Source organism: Pocillopora damicornis, chromosome 1 (genome assembly GCF_964200805.1).
Source record: "Pocillopora damicornis chromosome 1, jaPocDami1.2, whole genome shotgun sequence".
Classification (NCBI taxonomy): Eukaryota; Metazoa; Cnidaria; class Anthozoa; order Scleractinia; family Pocilloporidae; genus Pocillopora; species Pocillopora damicornis.
Genome location: NC_142670.1, coordinates 28,831,110 through 28,856,631, shown reverse-complemented (window position 1 = coordinate 28,856,631; position 25,522 = coordinate 28,831,110). Strand labels below are relative to the sequence as shown.

Here is a 25,522-nt window from a genome sequence, read left to right as displayed (position 1 = left end):
GGAATTAAACAGCTGTAATTTTTATTAAGATGGCACTGAGCCCAAGCTGATATTTATCTACAGTGATTATCTAATTAATTTACTGCTTTCATTTCTGTTAATGTCCTTTAAGAAGTTAATTCCATTGTATTCGAAATGTTGACATTTCTGGACGTCGGCATTTCCACGGCTAATACGTAATACGTAATACGTAAGAAAAGATTTTTCTAAAGAACTTATGTTCAGTTCCAACGCCGCAAAGTTTAAAACTGTTTTGAAAATTCAGCCACCCCATGCTGAAAAGATAACTCATTGAACTGTAAACATGAAACGAGTGTTGTAAGCAGGATCTGACAGTTTTCATAGACAAAAACAACCTTTGAGACGCTTGTAATGTGCAGCATAAAAATAACAATCGAAATTGATATTTTGACCCACGTAAGATATGCAAACCGCGAAGAAATTATCTTTGTACCGAGGGGATTTGCAACTAAAGACATTGCAGTGACAATTTTTTTGCAATTCCTGAATTTCAGCTGGCATGCAAAGATCGTTCCTTTTCTTGTGGCTTGAAATGTTGCCGGTTGTATTTACCTACGCCTTTGGCGGATTGCCCTCGACTGCAAATAAAGTTCCGCAGAAAAATTTCCGTGTGATAAAACGCTGCAAAATTCTACCATTCTCATTGAGTGAAATAAAGCACTGTGCGCGCGAATCAATCAACTGTCAATTCGTGTTTTCCGTATTCGGACTGAATCACCCTGCCCGCTATCATACCCGTGGGTACTTTTTGAAACCACAGTTCGTACAACGTCAGGATCGCAAATTTCTACTCAACTTGAAGTATATAAAATTTACTAATCTTAGAATATGTTTTAGCTAATATGGGCAAAAGTGCGAAGGGAAAGAAAGGTACTTTAATTTCTTAATCAGAGTATGGACCCTACCTGCCCCCCCCCCCCCCACACCACCATCAAAAGTTCCTGGATCCCCTCCCCTCCTCGAAACTTTCGTCCAGGCATCATCTAACGTGACACTTCCTCCTTTAAAACTCGACACACTTAAGGAAATTTGCAAACACGAGGGTTTTTATATTTCTGTTGCTTAACGGAAAAATCGAAATTTTCCTGGCAGAAATCAAATCAAAGAACAGAAATTTTGTTCCCCCCAAAAAAGAAAGATCGTCAGTCAGCAGTATTCAAGGTTAAACAGGTAACAATCAGGCAATCCAACCTTCTGCATTGCCACCGTGAAACTTCCATAAAAAGAGTTTCTAGATTCAACAATTGTGATAACGCCGTCAGATAATCGAACATCTCATCGTCTTTTCACTGATTAAGAAACTCGACATCACAAGCGAAAGTAGCAGATAGCCACTAAGCTCTCTTTTCTTATTTTGGACGACCTGAGGAGAGAAGATATGGAAAGGGTGGGGTGGGAAGTGGAAGTCTTCTCCTATTTTGTGATACTCGAAACTGGACCTGTGCGCGAGAAATAATTCTAAATTTTGGATGGGAATCTAGCCAAATTCGGATGGGGTTTCGAATTTCGAATGTGAAGGTAGCCATTGTGACGGTGTGTTAGGACATTAAGTATATCAAAGGTTCCAAACCTCGATATTTTATTGCAATAAATAAGGGTTACGGTACGATACGATACGGATCGAAGATTCGAAATCCATTGGTTCTAGGTGTCCATAACACTGTCTAGCGATAGAAAATCTTAACAATTATATCTGTTACGTCACAAATTATAATGCGCAAAGAAATTAGAATTTTGCGCAATACAGCCATACCTCTAGATTGTTCAACATAGTTTCAACATGACAATCAACGAAATTAACACATATACATATGGCTTTTATCTCGCTTTATCTAGATCGTAACAGTAATCATAGTGATAAAATCCCCTAAGGGCTACATTAGCTAGCCTTTTAGACACCAAGTAAAATCCATTCTTTGGGTAAAACTTAAGCGCAGCCTCCTGAGCACTGGTTGTCAAAAGAACTATTTGTTTATATCCTATCTCCTTTGCAAAACTTAATAGTACATGTAACAATTTCTTAGCAACACCAAGTCGACGAAATTCGGGTGAAACAGCCATTCTCCGAAGTCGACCGACGGTGTCCCGAGGCTTTCCGAAACAAACTTCGTGCTCACTGCCGGGAACAAGGGCGACCATGCCGATGATTTTGCTGTTAAGTTCAGCCACCCACATATGGGACCTTTTCTGGCCTAAATAGACATTCTCTACGTTGTCTAGATCGTTGCGTAAGCAGCTTCGAATGTACCTTGAAAACCCAATGTGCAGTCCAGTGAACAAGGCAACCAATAAAAAAAATAAAACTAAAAGGTAAATTGATAAACACCAAGGAGACCATATGAAGTTTAAAAGTGCTACAGGGAACGATAAAAATAATCCATAAAAAGCCACTTGGTACATGACGTCACGAACAAGGGGTCCTCGCATTTCTCCCATGCTTTGCGTAAAGATCTTGCGAATCATGGGACTATCACGTGACTCAAATGACCTAATGATGACGTCAATGTTCGTATCTTGTTTAGCTTCCCTACCGCTCGTTGAGAAAGACTCCTTTGATTGTTTCATTCCTACACAGAAAAAAAAAATTATCAAGGGTTAGTGGAAGTTTTGGAGTCGTATCAGTTGAAGAGGGGTTCTGTTAAAAACTATTTTCATTTTAAAACTTCTTTTAAGTCAGTTAGATCTCCATAATGTCAACCTCATCCATGCAACTTTGACCAATAATTAGATATCATGAATGCATAATAATAATAATAATAATGACAATAATGATAATAGTAATAATAATAATAATAACAACAGTCTTTATACAGGAGGCTCACTTCACTAGAAAGTGGTATTCTGTGAGGCCCTCTAAAATAAAATAAAATAAAAGTTATCATAAATAGATAACAAGTAAAAACAAAAAAGCTATGAAATAAAAGTTGATTGTAGAGGCTAAAAATCTAAATTCATAGTTTTTCATTCTTTGCTTTAAAAATGAGGAGAGAGTTGATTTCTTTGAAAGAAGTATCTCCATTCTTTTGTGCATATGTATAAAAGTCTTTGTTCTCCCTAGTTTTTTCAACAAGAGGAAGGAAAAATCATTCTTTCTTCTTGTATTATGGTTGAGCAATGCATGGTTGAGCAATTAATGACAATTCAATAGCACCACTAGCATCTGTACTGGGGGGGTAGGTACTCCCTAGTAATAGGTTACTGGGAATGTGCTGCTGGATGGGATCACATTTTTTGATACAGTTACTAAAATAGGGTCTCACGTTTTTAGGATTTTTGGGGAAAGAAAATTTTAGGATGACCTCCTTTAAAGGTTTCATGAGGTGATGCATATTTTAACAATTTGTCTGCAAGTGGGCAACATTCACAATCTAACCTTTGAATTGCGATAACCCTTTTTGAAGTAAGGCAATTGACTGCACTTTCTGTCAGTTTATGGATGTAATTGCCCCTGTAGGATGATGGGAGAACATGAGTAAATTAACGTTTATAAGCCACGAGCCAGAGGTAAGAGATCTAGAAACTTTTTGTGTGTTTAACCAACATCCCAAGTGGGTTATTACACCAGTAAACATATAGTAGGAGTATTTTAAAAAATATATAAATCTATGTCAAAAGATGAGTGTATTATTTTTTTATTACATCTAGGAGAGATTTGCACAAGGGTGCTACTTAGAGTTAATAAACTCATTGTAATGTCTACAAACACTTCCTTAATGCCATCAATGTCCACCTCAGGCAAAAGAAATCCCATGATGATAATAAGTTGCATGAAAAGGATTAGTAGACAGATAATATAGAGCTCTTTATTTTGTGTTTGCAGCTAACATAGAGTTGCACAAGAACATTAACAATTAAAAATGTCTATTTTAGAGCTAATTACCAATGTCAACATATTTGCATTGGCTCCCAGCATATTCTTTGTGGTGGACAGCTGTCCAGTTGCTGCAAAAATGGGCTATTCTATTTTTCATCTAACTGCCACCCCTTTTTTCATGGAAGGCAACATTTGGCACAGGGCTCTAATGGAGTATTTTTCTAAGAAACCAACAAAATTTTGAGCCCTCCAACTGCAAGTAAACTAACACAAATATGAGCCCTCCAATTGCATTTAAACTAACATAATTTTGAGCCCCACAACTACAATTAAACCAACACAATTTTAAACCCTCCAACTGTAATTAAACAAACACAATTTTGAACATCCAAGTGCAATGTTTAAAGGTGCTGTCCACTAAAAATAAAGTCAAGTGTTAAAACTTGGCCTTCCCTAGGGAGGGTTGAGATGAATAGTGGAATGTCCCAATGAATAATTCTATCAGTCAGATGATCCATACATTGCCATCAGTTAATAATTACTTCCTGAAGTGGAGATCAGTAGAGATGGATATTTTCCAAGCCCCGAAGTGGTAAGGTAAATATTCACCAGTTTCACATTGAGGTGAACAATTGTCTTATTACATACCACATAGATACCAAAAAAAATTTTTTTTTTCAGATACTGGAAAATGCTCAGAAATTTAGCTCTTGACTTGCCATTTTATCTTATCAGCTGCTGGGAAGTTAAGCGCACTTGCAATTCACTTCTAAACTAGCCAATCAGCGTGTGCAAAAGGCACTTTTCATTTGTGTGGTATAACCTTTTACACCCTAACATCAGCAAAGGTATTCTTCATACTGTTCCCCGTTCATTCCCTAATGTGCTGACCAGGAGAATTTGTGTAACAATCAACAGCTTATTTTGCTGCTGATAATTTTCTTTATTCTCATGACCTTACCACAGAATTCAAGGGTGATATTGTAAGGAGAAATTAGATGCTAGTCATTCTTAGGGATTAAAGGTATAAACTAATAAATAAAATGGCAAGTGTTAAAAAAAAAAACATACCAGTCATATGGAAATTTTTTTAACTCTTAAAAAATCCCATGAGTGACTAAGAAAGAATATCTCATTACAATATCAAACATTATCAACCAGAAAAGTAATGAGAAAAAAGAAAATATCAATTTGGGGATTGTTAGTTGATCCAATACGAAATTCTCCCACCTAACATCTTCAGAATTGTATGACAGACAGTAAGGAGAACTATTAATAAGATCATGGGAGTGAAAGAGTCAGTGCATAGGGAATGTAATTACAAGCTTAACATTTTTACTCCCACAAGTGATCAACATTAAACTTCATCCTATAATATCTATACATTATTCAGTAAACAGGCAATTAGAATATTCAAACTTATAAACTTCAGAATACCCCGCAACTCATTTACATGTGTCGGGAGGCTTTGAAGATCGAGGCATAACACAATAGACGCTATTCTTATTCAATGACATGTAAATAAGTTGCGGGGTATTCTGAAGTTGCTCCGGAGTAGCTGCTAATTCTTTATCTAGAACCAAATTCTCTTAACTAATTTACAAGGAAACGAGTACCAGTTACTGAGAGGGGAGAATTAACAATCAGATCTTGGGAGTTAAAGGGTTAAAAACAATTGAGGCTTGCACAATTAAAAAAAAAAATCGTAGGATTGCTAGGATTGGAGATATTCCAGGTCTTTCACAGGGCTAGCTTTGGTGAGCTTTAAAAAATCCTAAAGTACCCATAAAATACCCATTATTTAATACTTCATGCTTACCTTAAACTCATTTGATGTTGAAGATGGGTCTAAAGGGCTGTAAAGGTTTTCCGATTTAGTTTTCCACACCACGGTTAGTTGGTAAATTGGACGGAAGTGCATACGATAGTACAACGAGAGCCCGTATACGATAAATATCGTTTGATTTTTGTCAGCGGTCTTGCTGTTAGAACATAGGCGATCATGTAGGGTAGATAGAATGTGCTCGTTCCACTGACCTTTTATTTCATTTTTTACTTTTTACTTTCTTTGTAATTAACCGTGTTCCTCTTCTTCTCTTACTACCTAGTTGTCTTTCACTTTTTTGTTGTTGTTTTTCTGTGTTTCTCTTTAGCTTCCTCTGCTATTTTCTCTCCTTGGCCAGGGCCATTTCGACTATATTGTAAAGAATTACCACTGAATTTCGATGAAACGTCGAAGACTTACTAACTTTAAAGTGGCAAGGTTATGAACGAAAGAATGTATCTTTTTTGAAGTAAACCTCTTGGTCGATTATTTTTAGTTAAGTCTGGTTTAAAGTAGTTTAGTTTAGTTTTGTTTACAATAGTCTAGATTAGTTAAATCTACTTTAGTTTAGTCTAGTTTAGTCTGGTATAGTTTATTTCAGTTATATAAATATTTTAGTTTAGTGTAGGCTAGTTTATGATAATAATAATAATAATAATAATAATAATAATAATATGATAATAATAATAATTTTTCTGGCTAATTCACGTGATTCTGGCGACCAGTCGAAAGTTTCAGCCTGCATGAGGAGAAGCAGTGGGGGGAATTTTGGGGGCATTTCGTGCTTTGGACGTTTTGTCGTTTCTAACCGAGTTTAGAAGAGGGACTATCAGTAGAAAATTGACTGCCAATGATGGAGATCATGAGAATACTAACGAGCCTTTATGGAGGATCAGGTTAATTTTAATGACACATTTTAATGTCTGTTCCGCAGGCTTCAGATTTGTGGAAGGTATATGTAGTTCTAAAAATGGTCAAATTAGATCCTGCTATGAAAGCCGTAAGTAATTTCGTTTCGCCAAACTTCGTTGGTTTCAATACAAATGTTATACATTGCAGGATTTGAGATCACTGCAAAACCGTAAGTTGTGATGTTATTTACCAAAACAACAACTCGGATGCTGCAGGGGCACGACCCTGATTTCTTGGGTACAGACACTATTAAGGGCCATACTATCAACAATTTTTTCGTTAGCCGACGATTTGCTGGAATGCACCGGCGATCACCACTTTAGACTAACGATCGCTACTTTGAACTGGTGACTGCCCCTTCGAACTTGGTATTGTCAATTTGAATTAGCGATTGCCACTCTGAACTGGGGAGTGCCACTTTGAACTAGAGATTGCCACTTTGAGCTTGAAGTGGCGAATTGCCAATTCATAGTAGCGCTCGCCAGTTCAAAGCTGCTAAACGCCATTTCACGAAAAGTATTCATAGCGTGGCCGTCGATGGGCACCGTACTTAGGGGATCATTTTAGAAATGTCCTCCTCCCGTCCCCCCCCCCCCCCCCCCACCCTTAATCTTTCCTGATGGATAGTTGACGTGGTTTTGAGGTAATTTCTCAGGCGGTTGAAGGGAACTACACAAAAGTAGCCGAGTTCTGTAACCAATTAACGCAAAGTGTGACAAAATTCGAGAAACACGTTGGTCGTCAGTACGCTTTTACAAAAAAAAAAAATCGCTAGTTAAGTCGGTGAACGTGCTACAACATGACGCTATTGTCCAATTACAAAAGCATGACTTGTCACCTGTCCTATCAAAAGTAAAACTGTCCAATTACAAGCATGACGCGAACACTGTCCTTTTAGGGCGGGTGATAACCAATCATTCGAGAGTTTTGCTGCGGTTTTGATCCATAGGGAACGTCCTCGATAGGGATAACCTCATGATGGCTCCATGTAAGTATATTGAACGTAATAAATATAATGATTTGATTTGACTCACTAAATAAGGTTACCGTCAAGACATATTTCAGGAATTTCTCAAACCAATAGAAATATTCTGGAAAGTAAGAAGACGATTGTAGATCGGTGATGTGGATTCGGCCATATACTTTAATCTCATTCAACTATTATTATTTGTACAGCGTAAATTATCCCTTTAATCTTAAGTAAGCTTCACTCTTGATGACGCGTGGTTCTCTGATCAGTGTCTCTAGAACTTTCCCGCCAAAAGCCAGTCCTGGAGGGAATCTGGGAACGCCCAGATTTTGTCGTGTCCTTACCGAAAAGCTCCTCAAATTTGTTGTTCCACTGTTGGACATATTTATCTTCTGCCTGCTGCTTTTGCTTTTGTTTTTTGAGTAAGTCCTTTAGTTTATTACTTGAGCTGTGACCTGCTCCTTGGCTAAACCCAAAACCACTCCGCTTACCTCTAATATTGTCTGAAGGAGCGGATCGGAAGGGAATGTCTGATACTACTGGAAAAAAGAAAAAGCCAAGGCTCATGCTAAGTCTCGTACCCAGACCTTTCAAGGCCAATTTCAGTCACAGTTACCGATAGGATCTGGGTACGAGATTCGGTTATGCTTTGATTGAGGCCCAGAGCAATATTTTAGTCATCCACTTTATTAAATATCAGTCTTTATTTATAGTAGGGGGGGGGGCTGTGGGGAGGGTCGGAGGAATTTTTTTTGCGTCATAATAATCCCCTTAAGGCTGTGTAATATTCTAACGATCTCCCCTCATTGGCAGTCAATGTTTTATAGTCCCCCCCTTATGCTCTGTTAGCACGACTGGTCTCTCATCCGTTCCCCCTGGATCCTCTCCCAAAAAATCCTCTTACCGCCACCTCCCTTTTTTTTAAGGCGATAAATAATGACGGGGACGGGTCCCTTAGTGTGACGGTAACCGCTTGAATTAAACCGGAAGGGGTGACCCAATGCTATATGGAGGTCTGAATTTTTTAGGCTTCTTTCTCTGCACCGTTTTTTTCCTTTTTCAGTGTAAAGATCAGCTCGTTACTTGAATATGGTTGAAGCATTAACACGAATTGCATACTGAAAGTGGTAAAGTTTTTTATCCATTTAAAGGCAGCTCTGACATTATTCCCCCTCAAAATGCTTGGACACAAATGCGAAAAAAAAACTTTACGGCTCTTTTTCTAACTTGCCTTCATTAGTCGAGCGCGGCATCAATATTCGGCTTGAAATTCCTCCGACAAGGTTCAAAAGAAGAAGAAAAGTAACGACGAATCTTTCCATAGCACAAAAGGTAATTTTTTTCTGCAAAAAAAATCGCACAACTCAAGTTTAGAGCGGGCCCATGAGCGCACAAGCTAACCTCCGATCAGACGATCTTTTTCAAAGGGAGAGCGATTGGCGGTCGTAACTAAAAGTACACACGAGTGACTACGAGCGACTACGAGTGACTGCGTGTGACCGCAAGTAAGAAGTTATCAGAGTATTTGGCTGACATCATCATTACGTCGTCATTACGTCGTTTAACCAATAATCATGATTCAACCGTAAATAAATTAATTCCTGAGGCTGAAATATATAAACAATGCATCATTTTCTTTTATTCCAAAGCGTAATTTCTGGAGATAGACTCCGCTGTCAAAAAATAATGTGCAATATTATCGTGTTTCTCTCGTGTGTGGTGTCGACGTTTCCGCCCTCTCGAGAATCCCGCTTCCAACTTTTCTGTTTCTCGTATCCTCTTCTAATTGAAGGAAAGAAAGGAAGGGAGGGATGGAAAGAGAAACGACGGAAGGAAGAAAGGAAGAGAAAATTAATGGAAAGAAAAAGAGCAAAGTAAACAAAAAGAATTAAATTAAAAAGTTCAAAGGAAAAAAATTAAACAAAAAAGAGCGACGAGTGGTGGAAACCGGGAAGGGCGACAAGCAGCAGGAAAATTACACAAACAAAAACCTTCCCCTTTCCCATTCTGTTGAAGGCCCGCTCTAGATTATACATTATTTACAAATTTCAGCCTCTGCAAATATTTTGTCAGTTAAATCATGATTATTACATAAGTATTTTTATAGGATTTTATTTGTACTTTTCATAATGTACACAAAAAATACGCACTTCTGATTGGCTAAAAACGAGTGCGTTCCATGTAATACGAGTGCAAAATTGTAACATTGGTGCAAATTACAAATAGCGCGCGCATACCTCAAAGTTCGTCCGCCTCGACCCTCTGTGATGTTTTTTCACGTACATTATTAACACTTGCAACTTTTAGAAAGACTTCAATTTATACTTGCCCGACGGGCTCCTCCAATTTGGCGTTTTTGTAAAAATTTTTCGTGCTTATTAACACCAAATTGTACCCGAAATCATGTTAAGACCTATACATGAAGTGACACAATGACGATATAACTATGATGTCAGCCAAATATACTGATGCCCACTTTTGGTCTCTAATGGTCACTTGTGGTCACTCGTGATCACTCGTCTGTACTTTTAGACACGACCCTCGCTCTCCCCTGGAAAAACACGGTTTGATCACAAGTTAGGCTTGAGTTTATCTCCGCTTGAGCACGTGAGCTTGCATAAAAGTGTGTGGACGTGTCAGTTCCTAAATAAGAATGTACATGAGCACTGGTGGCCTGCAGGTAAGGGGGAAGCAGGGTGCGGAGATTAAACGTCTAAACCATTTATTGCCCAATTTCCTTCCCGCGGTAAAACTTGGCCTGTCAAATATGAAAGGATTCCTCACCCTGGGAAGCAAGTTGTACTTCAATGTCCCGAGGTCGGGCCTAATGAATGAACTCAAAAACCACATGGAAACAAATAATAAGACAGAAGTTCATTCAAACCATTGTTGTCTTTACAAAGTAGCCTGATCAACAAAAAACGAGCTCAGACGTGTCTAAAAGTACGTGAGGGCAAACAATTTCAACGCAGCCAACGCCTAACAAATTAAGTTTAAAACTTGTGAATTTTGAGATCAAAATTAAATGCTTTGCAATTGAGACTTCGCGACTCATTACGTAGGCTGACGGATAGAAATATTACAAGTTTTAGGGACCCACAATTTTCTACGGAAGCATTCGCCGCCATTAGATGTGCGTCAAAAGTGCGAACGATCTTTCTAACCTCCGTCTAGTGTCTGCACTCGCCTGTGAATGTAGATAAAAGTCTTAATTTTCGACCGTAATTTAGTCAATTAAAAAAGATAAATTCTGAGACCTCACTGAAAACAAGGTGAAAGGAAACGAAATGCAATCAAGCGAAGAAAATCGGGGCGAAAAAAAAAACAACAAACAACAACTCGTCGTTGGGCTCCTGCTATGAAATACAAATTTTTTCCTCTTCTATATTCGTTTACTTTGCCAACTCAGACCGCATTTATAACAGATCGTATAAAATAGTGAAGAATTTTTCTTTTACCTTGGTTAATGGATGGAGAATGAATCTTCGCTTTTTATGCCCAGTCTCAACAACACTTTACCTTTGACCCTTAACTGTATTATTTGACCGGTTAAGTAAGACAACAGGTATGTTTAATTTTGAAATTGCTTGATGACACGTTTATATGAGTTTTCAAATCGTGAGCTTGGGCTTACTGTGGTTTGTTCACGTGCCTTAAGCGTAAAGCAAATGATGATACACACAAAGGGATTTACTTCTGGAGCATTCCCTAGAGTCATTTTTCATCATAGGTACACACGAGGGGGCATTTTTAATCCTTCCAACTGTATCAGTCGATTATAAATATTGAAGCGATTTGTGGGATAAAAATTCGGCTCCCAAGGACAAATAATTTGCTTCTGAAGTATGCGCTCAGAGCAACACTTGGGCGCAAAACCCTTCGTGTGTATCAGCTCTACTAGCATGCAGGACAGTCGTAATTTTTTTAGCTTCTCAGTTAAATCGAGACGCGTGCGAGGCGCGCGCGAAGTGCGAGTCACGTGCGGCGAAGGAGTGCAAAAAAATAATTAGAAAAATCATTTGTTTATCCTTCACAGCTGGTTCGTTTGGAATCAAACGAAGGGCTTCTCGAATAGCTTCCTTCATAGAACAACAGCAGATGGACTTAATTGCATTGCATGATGAATTTTGACCCCCAGAGTAAGCGAAGAAAAAAATGACTGAAAAATGAAAGAGCTTGGATCACATCCCTTACCTTAATTTGACCAGAGCGGTGTGTTTAGAAGTGCTGATATCGGTATTAATGGACGTTTCAGTTCCCGGCGATGCCTTAACTACGGCAATTTATATCTAGCAATTAACATAGAGGAGGAAGCAAAGATCACAATAACTGCTTTCAGTGATGCCGGCGTTTGCTGACGGTTTCCTAGTTTTCGCTACCATCCGGAAGATCATTAACCATAATTTTAGTTTGTTTGTTGATAGAGAAAGCGGCACTAAATTTTCAATCGGCAACCATTTCTTATGCTAATCAACGAGTCTGCTGTTGTTGTTGTCAATACATTTTTCACTGTAACAGAGAATTGATTTTGTAATAGTCCGTAAAACCACGGCTCATGGCGGGAAGCCATGAGCAAACTAAAACATATCTGTTTATATTTTTTATTATAACATAGCGCGCGTGCTTGCTTTATATAAGTCCTATTGAGCCGCTACGAACAAAATCTTTATTCACGCACGCTCGTGCGTAAATAAGATGACGTAAGATTTTTTTGTTCATTGTTACTCTGTTATAAAAGAATTTGCTCATGCTTTTAGCTGTGCGTATATCGAGTTGTGGATGCACTTGGGAAGTTTGGAGAGCACTCAAAAAGCTAGAGTTGCTCTCGGCTGCGCCTCGAGCTACTCTTACGCATTTTTTGTGCTCTCCAAACTTCCCGCGTGCATCCACAACTCGATATACGCACGCTAAGCATGGACAAATTCTATGTATGAAATTCTAACGTATGAAAGAACCATTCATTTCGGTCCACGCCTTTTATGCATTTTCATTCCACTAATTTATCATTATTCTCAGGATAGAAATTAAGCACTACATAATCAATTAAACCACACTTGAGGCGACAGGTAGTAAAATGCGGCTTGAAGCTGTTTGAAAAGTATATTTGGCAGGCCTGAGGACGCCTTTGAAAGAAAAAGAATGAGAATTGATTGTAAGCGAAGGAAGGGCGATTACAAAGCACGCTTTTCTTTTTTTTCCCTAATTTTGCACGCACGAATTTTTCATTTCGGTCCACGCCTTTTATGCGTTTTCATTCCACTAATTTATCATTATTCTCAGGATAGAAATTAAGCACTACATAATCAATTAAACCACACTTGAGGCGACAGGTAGTAAAATGCGGCTTGAAGCTGTTTGAAAAGTATTTTTGGCAGGCCTGAGGACGCCTTTAAAAGAATAAGAATGAGAATTGATTGTAAGCGAAGGAAGGGCGATTACAAAGCACGCTTTTCTTTTTTTTCCCTAATTTTGCACGCACGAATTTTTTCAAGAAGGAATCCACAGCGCCTAAAGCGACTTACACCAAGGTTAACATGAGCTATTTAGTTTTCAGATAGCTAATAGTTAAAAAATTTTGGTCGCTTTACAGCTAACGGTTAGTTTCTTTCGTTATGGTGAACAGAAATGTTAAATCATGATGAATTCTACTTTTTTAAAGCTATTGAACAGTTTTCATTGCTTTAGGGTTCAATTCAAATGTTTGTGGGTAAAAATCACTCTTTAATAACTCAATCGGTTGGTTGGACAAAGCGTGGCTCCATCGTTCTCTCACACGCTGTACATAACCCACAATTCCTCTACTGGCTCTGACGAAGGACTAAAGCTCGAAACGTCAGTTAAGAAACTCTTAACAGTGGCTAGTTTACAATATCAAAGAAGTTAATAAAACCAAATTATAACGTAATACTCCCCACACTACTGCAGCATAAGGGTTTCGTTAGAACTGACTTACCACCTCTATGTTTTGACCAAAAAATTTTTTCTATTACGTAACGCGTCCTTCCTCGCTCAATCATTATCTGTTTTTTTTTCAATTACGTAACGCATGTCCTTCCACGCCTAATTATTATATGTAAGTCAAAGGAAAATAAAGTCCAATTATTTTCTCCTGGTACTTAAGATCAAGTTCCCCGAGTTCCCTTGCATTTCGTTGCATACGTAAGAATAAGCACGTGGACACAAACGATTTGGTGTATTAGAATCATTCCATCTTTTGGAGAGAAATCTGAATATTAAAGAGACCTTCTCAGGGATGAATACTACTTAAGCAGTAAACCTACTGCAATTCATATATATGATTTTCATACACTCAGTCATTTATTCTTCACTTTAAGGGTTTATTATGAACCAAAATAATGACTCAGTTGACTCATTAGCTCAATTGGTTGAGCACTGTACCATGTGGTCATGAGTTAAAATCCTGTTCAGGCCTGAATTTTTTCAAGCCTTAATTCCACTACTGCTTATGTAGTGTTCAATACTGCGAAGATCGCTCTCATATTCATTTCTGAAATCGCAGTTCACATATATGATTTTTATAAATTTACGGCCGGGAGAAACCCTTGCTTTGCTCGAAACCCTTGATAAATTTGTCTCTCCTGGTAAACCGACCATCTCAAATTTCTTACGGGTTAGAAATTTGAACAATACTGAATAAAAACGTTCCTACAAAATTTTAGCTTGTAAACAACAATTTGAAAATGTAGGAAGTGGCGTTTCCAACCGGATTTGAAGACCGAAAACTCCTTGGGAAAGGTATGTAGATAATTAAAACAAACCCTTTATCGCTTAACGCCTCCACCTCTTGAATAAACCCTTCCGGGCGGCTAGTATGCCGGCTGATAATTTCCGCAGTTGAGAGAAGGCACAATTGTGAAATTTTGTGGACACTCTCAGACAAAGAAATTATCAACCAACATACTTGCAAGCCAGAAAGGGGTTTATTTATCTTAAAATCCTTTCATTTATTTTCATATCGCGAAAAAGCCAAGGGAGAAAAGAGGTTTGAAATTGTGAAAGTTAGAGTGGACTTTTTTTTAATGGAGGAGAAATGGGATATTTGAACCCAACTTAGGGTTAAAAGCGAAATACAAAATAGCTCCAAAAAAATCATAATAAAGTAGGAATAAATACAAAAAAAATTAAAGAAAAATAAAAAGTAACTTTCTGAATTTTTCCCTCATTTGGTTATTCCTCGATTGCTGTAATCGAAAACCCCATGGAAATTTAATCGAACACAAAATTATTTTTATTAAAAAATACTGTATAAAAATAAATCTACAAAATATTTTTAACAAAGTGGCTGTTTACAAGAAGCCACGCATTTAAGAAATATGTCCACCCCTCAATTATTGTCGTAAGTGTTTGTCACGCCACATCATTGTAGAGAAAGGTTACAGGATGGCGTGACAGTTGTTGGTGAACTAGCGCCACAATCAATCTTCAATTTCCGGCAGTATTTCATATCATGCTTGGGTGTGTTCACACGATTGTGAATTAAAAAACGTTCTGGCCGCACTATGGAGACGTGCGGCGTGGGAAATGGCTTCCAACAAATAATTTATCTCTACACGTGTCAATAGATCCATTTGTGTGGACATGTTGAGTTGTTAGTGAAAAATGGAACATTTGAGTAGAAAAATTATCATTTTGCCGTTACATAGTTTTGTTGTCTTTTATATGTTTTCCTGTTCAAATGGTTGTTTGCTTGTTTTTTTGTTTTGTTTTTTTTTTCACCAATAACTGATTGTCCGTCTTCATCCAAACGAAAGGGAGATTTCGGACGAATTCTGTCAAGGTATTAAGCAGAGTAGTTATTAAATCTAACCAACTCAGACAAGTGATAAATATTAACTAATACAATAAGGTTGGAGTCTCCTTCCTCGTCGCTACTTTGTTCTAAAATGCAAGCCATGGCAGATTGAAGTCTGAACTACTTGAGGCTCTTGTACTTTTGGAACAAGCAGTAAAGGATTCTTAATGTGGACTTGAGATCCTTATGAACGACATCTGCAAGGCAAAGCGTCACGCAAAGTAAGACTATGGAAAAATTCAGGGGCAGAGGGGGAGGGGGTGGGGAAGGTAAGAACCACAAGTATTATTGTCTTCGATAATGGACTCCTGCAGAGTGTTTTACAATTTGTCCATACCTTCAGGCTTGGCATAGAACTTCAATCCACTGTCTCTCATCAGATCAATAGCTAAGGTTACATTATGGAGCTGTGGATAGAAAAACAACGATGGAATCTATGTAGTTCAATAGAGGGGGTACGTTTCTAAAGAAACTGAGATGCTGCGTCGTTGGTAGACTATCACCACAGTCGGCCGAAGCTCCAGCTGTGAGATGATCATCTTGCGAAATAAGAGCCATGACGAAATTTTAAGAGTTTTAAGAGTTTTAAAAATACCTCACCTTGCCTCCATTAAAAGTATTACTAACTTATCCATTTCTGGGTTTATTACTTCTCCGTCTCTTATGAGTAGTAAACCTAGAAATGGATAACTCGCCAAAATGGGTTCTTTTCAATATAGTCAGCGGTCAGATAACAAGCGATGCACTGTGGAAGTAAGGCGAGGTATTTTTATTGAGAATTTGACTGTATTTTTTATTCCTAGGAGCGGTCGTAAACATTCCCATACAAACCCATACATACAACTTCGCCATGATTCTTATTTCGCAAGATGGTCATGTCACAACCGGAGCTTGGGCCGCCTGTGGTATAAAAGTATAATCCACTGAGTTGATCACGTAAATTGGCCACTTTAGTCAGCTTTGACACTCTGCGGTATTTGATACCCCTCGTATTTCAGTGCCAGGATCACTTAACCCCTACACCCCCGGAGTGACAGGTTCTAATTTCTTCTCACATTGTCACCCCTAAATAACACATTAAGGTCACAAGATTGAAGGAAATTATTACCAACTAGAAAAAATTCACGATTCCCCTTGTTGGAACCTTTGGAAACGTGCAGAGAACAAAATGAAGAATATGCATACTGATGTTATGGTGTAAAGGGGCAAGATCACTGTTAGAACCCCACCAATTAAAGTGAAATTACTAGGAAGAGCGAAGAACTGCTTAGACCAGGAACGGTGTCTCTTGTGCCTAAAACAGCATGATAAATAAATGTAAAGCGGTCCCCACAGAACCTGTGACAGGAAACACGTATGACTTTAAACGGAATAAACCCTTTAACTCCTAAGAGTGACAAGCATCTAATATCTCCTTACAACATCACTCTTGAATCAAACATTTAGGTCACGAGAATAAAGAAAATGATCACCAACTAAATACTGATGTTAGGAGGTAAAGGGTTAAATAATAAGCTGAATTCTACGTGAATTTTGATTGGTTCTCACTTATGATCTATTGGGGGACAGACGCATAAATGACATCATCCCCCCCCTTCCCTCATGTTTTACTTCTTTATCACATGAAACAAATATGTTCCACGTTACCGTGCGTCTGTACAATAATAGATCACAGATTACGTTAAAATGCGATGAGAATGTCAGTAACATCGTGTGCAACTGCCAAATTTTAACATCATCTGAGTTCTACTAGTGAACAGATGCACGGCAACATGGAATCTGTTTGTTAACCTTTAACTCCCAAGATCTGATTGTCAATTCTCCCCTTCAGCTGCTACACATTTCCTTGTGAATTGGTTTTGAGAATTTGTTGTAAGATCAAGGCAACTAGTTCTACCTGATGAGTTAGAGTATTCTCATATCCTTTTTGCTGAAAAATGTACAGATACTTAAGGAGGAAGTTACAAGTAAATCACTTCTGAGAACTAAAGGGTTAATTATACAATTTGTTCGTCTTCGATGTTAGCTCTGTACCTTTTGATCTTTGGTTGCAGGAGTAATGTAAAACTGATAGAGTGGAACGAAGAAGCCCTCCAGAAGTCCCAACAAGAAGATGAGGTAGACACCATCGTGGAACTGAAAACACAACAAATACAACTTAAGTCGTTTCGGGGTGAAAGTACATGTTTATGTTGCACGGGCACCCGTACCTCATCATTTATCAAGACGTTCATTTTGTCATTTGTAAAGACTGCAACATTAGTCATGCAATCGCTTTACATTGTACGCGCACCCGTACTTCATCAATTATCAAGACGTTCATTTTGTCGTTTGTAAAGGCTGCAACAATAGTCACGCAATCGTTTCTCTGAGCCACGCAACTTCATGCTCATGGAGAAAGAAGGTCCCCCAGGAAGTTTTCAGAACTTCTTCCCTAAGCGGCTGCCGATGACGTAATAGGCGGCTGTGCCTAGAAAACGGCCCAAAAGGCGAAATCCAAACACGACAGCTTGCTCGTTGGCTAAACAGACGGCGATGAGCCAAAACATGCGGTGGTAAAACGGCGGTAACTGGCTTTTCACTGAAAACCCCTAAGTTCCTGAAATGCTAATTCATAACTCAAGCCTGAGTTATGTGCCCTGCGATTAACAAAAGTGTTTAAGTACCTGAGAATCAATATCAACAACTTCTAGACTCAACTTGGCCAGGTGCTTGTTGACAAAGACTTGCAATGACTGCAAAAAAAAAAAAAAAAAAGCAAAAAAAAATGGAAAAAAACGTTAGTTTAATTTTGACCAAAATTGGCGTGTAACAGTGAGCTTAAGTCTGTAATCGAACTAAGTGACTCATCCATCCGGAGCTTATCGCGGCGTCCACAGCATACAGCGACTAAGAGTATCACTACCCCTCCTTAGATGGGATGCCAGTTCGTTGCAAGGTTACCCTCCAGCACTTTATCAGGCTTCCTTGAAAATTTGCCGGTACTTATAAGACTCCTAGGTGGAGATGGGCACGGTGAAAGTAAGGTGTTCCACCCAAGAACGCAACCAAGTCACAAATCGCGCGACCCGGAGTCCAGCTTACTAAAGATAAGGCCACCGCGTCTCCACGCGCAAAAATTCATATTCCTGTTAACTGAGCACCTTTATTAACCTCTTCGGCTTGAAAACCTCGGAAGCATTGAGTATTAAATTTTTAACTTAGTTATTCTCGCGCACTGAATTTCCATTGTCTGCTCAGTGAATGATTTAAACCTGTGAGTACTAGTCAACCGAGTGATGTGATCGCCCAGGAAAAGTTGACTGTGATCAATGCCAGTGACTGAGATTTCGATGACCTAAACAGCAATCAAATCTCAGATGATGACTTCCATTAAAGATGTCGCACCGTTTGTCAATATCACCGACTTAAGTCTCTTTCAGGAATACCGTCGCCTAAAAGGAACCGGGAAATAGCCGCCCAATATTCTGATTTCTGTACATGGTGTCTTGAATATAATTCTCTGATAATTCCCTGATGCACTCGTCTTGCTTTAGTAATGTGGAAACTGATATGCTCATTTGAATCTCTTACTTAGATTGAACTGCATACAGTAATATCAAGTACAGTACCTTTTTCACAACATTCAGCTTTTCAGGGGCATTGTCAAAAAGCGCGTCAAAGGCATCTCTTTCTATAGTTATAACAGAGAGCAAAACAAGGAAGGCGAAGTGAATTACGCATAAACAAATATGAAAGTTAAGAGAAAGTTAGTTCATGACAACAAACAAAAGCTGTAAAGAAAAAGTAAAAGGACTAGAATTAAAGTGAAATATCTCCTGTAATTGCACGTCCTTTTGTGCCATATTTTAGCTCGAGAGATTGGAGCGAGCGAGCGAGCGTGCGTGCGTGCGAGAGGTGTACTTTACTGCTCGTGTGGTGGCTCCAAAAAAGACTACTCTTCAGCGCAGAATACAAGTACTAATACATTACACCACTCTCTTTTGGGCGCTCGATGAAAATAAGGGCGGTCGAGCACCGAAAACAAGCAGCGAAGGTTCGGGTGGAAAAACTACCTACTACTTTCCGTTCCAAACTTCTTTCGGCTTCGCCGGTTGTTTTCACTCCACCTCCGCTGGACGCTTCGAAGCGCGTAGAAAACCCCCACCAACAAAGACCAATTTTAGGTTAGGAAAATTTAAAGGCTCTGTTATGCTGTTTATCAGAGTAGCATGTCTACTCAAGCCATAAAATGAACCTTAATGAGTAAATCGCACTGTAAGTGTAATGAACTTGCTTGGCGCAGAACATGAGAAAAAAATTAACGCAAAAAAAACTGCTGTAAAAATTTTCTACAGAGAAAATTTTCCTTACCTGGTTTACCGTTCTGTACACTGAAGAAAGGAAAGGAAGAAGAAAAAGAAACATTTTAAAGGGAATATAAAGAGGAATTCAGGTTTCAGTGAGGGAGTAGCACATTCTCCGCACCCCTGGTGTTATAGTTGGTATACGTTTCGACCCATCACCTAGCATGTTCCAGACGTTCAATAACGACAACAGGGCGAAATAGTAAACGGCGAGTTAGAAGCGGCGGAGTTAAAAAGTGAAGGCAGTTTGAGTTGAGCTAACACTCGTTTCTTAACTCCTCTGCTAGCGCCGTTCACTATCGTGCCTGGAACAGGTTTCCCCTGGCCGTACTCCGCACAAGTTACTCGGATGGAGTTATTAGACTCCACCTTGCAAACACAAATTATTCATCTTCCTCCGCTCAACTGAGCTAAAATTCTCCAACCCTCTTAACCCATTGACGACGCTTTCAACTTTTCGATCCTAGTAACATAGAGCACGCTTGTCACACATGACTAACCAATATAAGGCGTATGGCTTAACCCTTTATCTCCCAAGATCTCATTAGTAATTCTCCTAACTATCTGCCATACCGTTCTTGTGATGTTAGTTTGGAGAATTTGGTATTGGATCAACTTATAATCCCCTAACTGATATTTTTTTTTCTCATCACTTTTCTGCTTGATATTGTATTGATATTGTAAGGAGAAATTCTGTCTTGGTCACTCATGAGAGTTAAAAGGTTAACGAAACATCCAGTTCTGTGTAGCTTACCAGAAAACCAGACCACGACATCCAAAGATCTATAGGTAGCTGTTTCTCTTTTAATATTTTTTTTTTGCCATGATTGTAACAAATGAAATGGAATTTCTGGCGTTCAAGTGTTGACGAATTAGCCGGAAAATAGAAATTTTAAATAAAAAAATTAATATATCTGCGGTACGAGAGCAACAGGGCGTTGGCCTAGGCCCTTTCGTGAAGGTACCTAGAATGATAACCCTGCGTTTGCACGTGGGTAATCATTCTAGGCCGACACCAATTTGTCGCATTTCGTAGTTTTTTTCATGTATATAACCTAGTAAGATGGCTTTATGAGCTCGGGCCCAGTTCCTACCCAGATTTCCCGTCTGTTCTTCCCCTACAGGGTTTTTTTCCGACACGTTTTCTCTGGCCGCCCCTCATACCATAATGTTTGCCAGTGGTTGCTCAGCTCTCGATTTGTTTGATTTGAATGAGCTGGAATTGCGATAATTGTCAGTTTGATGATTTTTTTACTAAACATGGGTTGTAAATGTGTTTCTTTCTAATATTCTATACGCTAGCACTCAGCCGCACCGTCCGTGGTTCAATATTTGAGTAGTCTGTCACGCTGTGAAGCCAAAATTAACATTTCCCTCTAAGCGAAAACTGAAGATGAAATTTACTCATACTGGACATAAACGGGGCGCTTGCAATAGTTAACCCTTTACACCCTAATATCAGTAAGTATATTCTCCAAACTATTCTCCAAACAATTCCTAAGGTGCTGACAAGGAGAATTTGTTAACCAATCAAGAGCATCTTTAGGTGATGATCATATCCTTCATTCTCATGACCTTAATGTTTGATTCAGGGGTGATTGTGTAAAGAGAAATTAGATGCTAAATTAGATAACGAGTTCTCTGGAGCTAAGTGGAAGAAACAGGGGACCACACAACTTGAAGGCCCAACTTTCAAATCCTACTGAGGATTTCTAAGTCTTTCTATGTCCCACCCTTGAAACAAATCAATAAGATTACCCCCCATCACAACTTACTCTTCGCCTTCATTAGGTGCTGTAATTTCCTCCACAATTCTGTTCGGCAGCAGGATTCCTCCCTTCTTCTGTACCACCACCATATTTATTCGGACACCTCCAGGAAGTTTGCGAGGACACTGGAAGTGGTGAGCCAGGGCAACCAATAGATGAAGTATAGCCACAATATCCTTACCATGAATAGCTGTGGAAAAAAAAGGAAAAAAAGGACATACTAGGAACATTTTTGCATGATTTGAGGCATTGGTTTGAGCATATTACAAATTTGAAACTAGACTTTTCAAGTCAACCCTCAGTTTCGCTCCCAAGAACTCATTAATAGTTCTCCTTTCTGTGTGCAACACAATTCTTATTAAGTTAGTTCTGAGAAGTTCGTATTGGAACAGCTAGTATGTTTTTCTTCAATCTCATCACTTGACTGCTTGATATTGTATTGATATTGAAAGAAGAAATTCCGTCTTGGTCAGTAATGGGAGTTAAAGGGCTAATCTCTAGCAATCCCTGTTAAACTCCTGCATACTGAACCATGTTAGTGGTTATGGTACAAGTTGTGACCCTTTCATTCCTATGATCTAAACACGAATTCTCCACACTTTGCTACACATTTCTAATAATTTTGGGGATGAGAAGTTGGTCCTCAATCAAACAATAACCCTAATGGATATTTTTTCTTTCTTTTCATTAAATCTCTCTACCTGAAAGAAGTGCCAAACAGATACTTTTCATAATTTCTACAAACTTACCATTTGCTGACCATTTTGCTCTATGCTGGGGGACTCCTAGCAGCTTGTTCACATGCTCCAACAAAATAGACAGTTTGGCTTTCTGCAGGATGAAAATCAGTTATGTTGGAAGTTTAGTAGTTAACACAGATCAAGTGACTGCTCAATATTTAAGTGCAACACATTCAGTCTGCCTAAAGGTAGATTACATTATCCCATCAGACTAGCTTTTTGGGTAGATGCAGAATACACAGCGTTTGTATGGAATACCAAAGTTAGCTTGCAATTGCACCTTATTCACAGTTTCAGCACAAGTGTTTTTTTTTGCCTAAGGGGAAAGTATCAGGCCCTGAAAAACGCAAGACATTGGGTCTAGCACATTGGTGGCAGAACCCTGGCAAAAATCTACCTGACCTCTCTCAAATTTCCCCACAAGTGGAGAAACACATGTCCTGCAGCACAAATAATGAGGGCCTGCTCATATATATAAGCTACGCCAAAATGTGCAAGTCCTGTCTGAATAAGTTAAGATATTGGAAGTGGGGAAGGAGTGGCCCTCTAATTAGAACTGGGTGGGATGGAAACCCTTGAAATATACCTAGTACTTTATTATTGCCAAATTTCAGAATTACCAATTTTTGTTTTTATTATGTTTGTTTTTTCACACATTACCTACCTGGCTCTCTACTGACTGAGTAACCTCTTCAAACTCAGAGAGCTTGATCCCTGCAAGTTTATCTAACAACAACAAAAAATGCCAACATCATTGAATAAACAAATAATTTTAATCATATAACAAAGCAGCAATTTAAAAGCTCCCTATGAAGAGCTAATAATTGCACCACAGTGAGATTTAGACAAGTATACAGCATCAAGCAAAGCTACAATGCACACCACAAAAATAAATTTGTATATAGTTACAAACAAGAGTACATTCTAAGCTAGTGACAGACCCATACAAACAGTAAGTATATGACCATCATACAAGTCCTCTGTGATGTCCCTGAGGACAGTTTGCAGTTCTGAAGGTTCACCATGAAAATGAATTCATATGTAGGTGCAAACATGAGTACATTCTAAGCTGGTAACATACCCATAAGAACCGCAAGAATTTGACCATCATACAAGTCCTCTGTAATGTCTCTGAGGACAATTCGTTGTTCTGAAAGTTCGTCATTAATCCAGTCTAGCAGCACCTAGCAGGCATAAAAAGGGGCTCATGAAGGAATTGCATGGGAGAAAGACTTCATTGACCTCTGATAAAGTAATAGATTCTCCTTACAAATTGTAGTAAGACAGGAATTAAGCATGACATTAAACATCAGGAGACAGTGAGGGTTTTATCTAGTGTATAAATAGAAAGAAATACTCTCAACATAACCCGGCACAAAATCAAACTTGACACCCCACGTGATTTACCAAGTAACAAAATTCCAGCTCAATTTCTGTGCTAATAGGAGCATGTACGAATGCATGTGATTGGACAGTGATATTGGACAGTGTATGTGTAACACCTGTGTGTAACTGGACTGCTGTTGTCATGCTATTTGCTGATATAAATGTGGTTTTTCATGAAAACAATAGCTAGCCTACTTCTCATAGTATTAATTAATTGATAACAGGACTTTGTATAGCCCAATTCTAACTATGCTCATATTCATAATTAACAAATCCGGCTCATGCTTCATTAATCTCTAAAATGATTACAAACTGAATTGGACTCCACTCAGTCCTATAATATCATTTATTGTTTGTGTATAACTGTAGTATAATCCAGTATCGTTGCTGGTCATGTCATGTGTATTTATTTGTCATGACAGCCAGCTTCTGTCCTAACATCAAAATCATTTCACAAATAAAAATTTTCATCATTGTTTTTAGTTACCTCTTTCAATTCCTTGAGCTTTATATTTTCAAGTGAAGCAGGCTCCACCATTGATCGTTCTTCATTTTCATCTAAGTGCAAAATTTGAGAAAAAAAAACATACTTTGAAAAATTTATCCATGCCAAGAATCACACAACACACACAAAGAGCAAGTGATTGCATTTAGCTGTTAGCCCTGCACCTCACAAGATCTGATTATTCTTCCTACTACTACATCTTTCCTTGAAATTTGGCATTTGATCAAGATTAAAAATGTCTACCTGATAAGTTTGAGTATTCTCAATACCTGTCTGCTGGATAATGTGTGGATATTATAGGGAGACTTTACATGTTAATCACTACTGGGAGTTTAGGGGTTAAGATGACTGTGTTGACTAATAAATACATAAACAAGCTACAAACCTAGATCAAAAGTGTCTGGAGTCACAGTGATAGGTGTTGTTGGAGATTCAATGGCATGCCTTCCCTCTGTCTCAAGTTCATCAACTGTACGAATAAATCAAATTTGTTTACGTACATGTACATCAAAATTAAAAGAATTGTCTACCGCGAAAGTGTAGACGAGAAAAAAAATTATGGGTGTCATTGCACCACTCTAAAACTAAAGCATGAAGCCTATAGCTACTAAAAACAAATCTCTACAAAGATAGATCTCTCAGAGCTATCGAAACTATCATATTTTGATAAATCTGTTAAATTATTTACGAGTGTAAGTTTAGACGTTACAATAAAAAGAGGAGATTCCCTGACATGAAAGCACACCTGCAGAAAATTATTTCATCGAAATTTAAATCCGAAATTTAACAGCTAAATCGGAAAATATGTTTCTCTCTGAATTACCTCAGTATATCGAAAAAATACACGATCGATACTTTGCGCGGAAACAGGAAAGGGTGTGTTAAAATACTGGAATTCACAATGGAATTTACAAAAATCGATCGAATGTTTTCTTCACAGACAGCCAATGTATTTCTGAAGTGAAAATTGAATTTTAAAGGTAGAATCCCCGCAAAAATTGCTGGAGATTCCTCATTGAGTTTTTCAAGGGAGACCAGACGGTACACAGAAGCATAACAAAGAACCAAATTGAAAATGAACAAGGCACTTCACATCTGATTTGAACTGTCAAGATCTGTCGATCGTAGAGGTTTGAATAATTCAAGAGAAAATTCTTGATCACAGAAGCCTACCTTCTTGGCCTTTTTTCCTTCGAGTGAGTGTTCCAACCCAACCAAGTTTGCCAGAGTCTTTCTTCGAGGCGTCCCTTTTTAACGTGCCAGTTGGCGAACTGGGGTAGACCGGAGAAGACGCCATGTTTGTGATTACTTCTTAGTCTCCCACAAACCCTCTGGGAGAAAAAGAGCTGCTCAAATAAGAGTCATTTTGATTGGTCAAAATTTGTTAAGATCAGAACCAATAGTATCACTTTTTATATCAC

General features: G+C 38.5%; 3 protein-coding genes across 4 annotated transcripts; all 3 read right to left on the bottom strand.

Annotated features, from left to right (window-relative positions):
• Positions 1-1,817: 1,817 nt before the first annotated feature.
• On the bottom strand, positions 1,818-5,790 carry LOC113677701 (N-acetyltransferase 8F1). 2 transcript variants are annotated; one of them, XM_027194537.2, is made up of 3 exons: positions 5,655-5,790; positions 3,395-3,469; positions 1,818-2,588 (listed from the first exon to the last, which is right to left on the bottom strand). In XM_027194537.2, the coding sequence occupies exon 3, from the start codon at positions 2,584-2,586 to the stop codon at positions 1,840-1,842; it is 747 nt and encodes a 248-aa protein (XP_027050338.2). In that variant the 5' UTR covers positions 2,587-2,588; positions 3,395-3,469; positions 5,655-5,790; the 3' UTR covers positions 1,818-1,839. The 2 variants fall into 2 exon arrangements, with proteins under 2 accessions (XP_027050338.2, XP_089044799.1); XM_089188673.1 differs by lacking the exon at positions 3,395-3,469 and having other exon boundaries at positions 5,655-5,770.
• A 1,899-nt stretch (positions 5,791-7,689) lies between these two features.
• Positions 7,690-10,636, bottom strand: LOC149053155 (uncharacterized). The gene is made up of 3 exons (XM_089212100.1): positions 10,327-10,636; positions 8,774-8,885; positions 7,690-8,081 (listed from the first exon to the last, which is right to left on the bottom strand). The coding sequence occupies exons 1-3, from the start codon at positions 10,390-10,392 to the stop codon at positions 7,780-7,782; spliced, it is 480 nt and encodes a 159-aa protein (XP_089068226.1). The 5' UTR covers positions 10,393-10,636; the 3' UTR covers positions 7,690-7,779.
• Positions 10,637-14,768: 4,132 nt separating this feature from the next.
• LOC113677708 (beta-parvin) lies at positions 14,769-25,435 on the bottom strand. Its single transcript, XM_089212087.1, has 13 exons — positions 25,275-25,435; positions 24,487-24,570; positions 24,084-24,154; positions 23,292-23,394; positions 22,875-22,936; positions 22,220-22,301; positions 21,477-21,660; positions 19,709-19,728; positions 18,967-19,028; positions 18,022-18,090; positions 17,390-17,491; positions 15,693-15,762; positions 14,769-15,552 (listed from the first exon to the last, which is right to left on the bottom strand). The coding sequence occupies exons 1-13, from the start codon at positions 25,396-25,398 to the stop codon at positions 15,476-15,478; spliced, it is 1,110 nt and encodes a 369-aa protein (XP_089068213.1). The 5' UTR covers positions 25,399-25,435; the 3' UTR covers positions 14,769-15,475.
• Positions 25,436-25,522: the final 87 nt, after the last annotated feature.

Bases quoted from the DNA above. Each gene is read 5' to 3' on its own strand.
- LOC113677701 (XM_027194537.2), bottom strand. From the start codon at position 2,586: ATGAAACAATCAAAGGAGTCTTTCTCAACGAGCGGTAGGGAAGCTAAA.
- LOC149053155 (XM_089212100.1), bottom strand. From the start codon at position 10,392: ATGTGGTTTTTGAGTTCATTCATTAGGCCCGACCTCGGGACATTGAAG. The intron at 8,886-10,326 runs GTGAGGAATCCT...TTTTTTTTGCAG, and splicing joins AGTACAACTTGCTTCCCAGG to AAAAAAATTACCTTTTGTGC. The intron at 8,082-8,773 runs GCAAGTTAGAAA...TCTTTTTTCCAG, and splicing joins GCCGCGCTCGACTAATGAAG to TAGTATCAGACATTCCCTTC.
- LOC113677708 (XM_089212087.1), bottom strand. From the start codon at position 25,398: ATGGCGTCTTCTCCGGTCTACCCCAGTTCGCCAACTGGCACGTTAAAA. The intron at 22,302-22,874 runs GTAGGTAATGTG...TTCATCCTGCAG, and splicing joins CTCAGTCAGTAGAGAGCCAG to AAAGCCAAACTGTCTATTTT. The intron at 21,661-22,219 runs GTAAGTTTGTAG...TTTTTTCCACAG, and splicing joins AGCAAAATGGTCAGCAAATG to CTATTCATGGTAAGGATATT.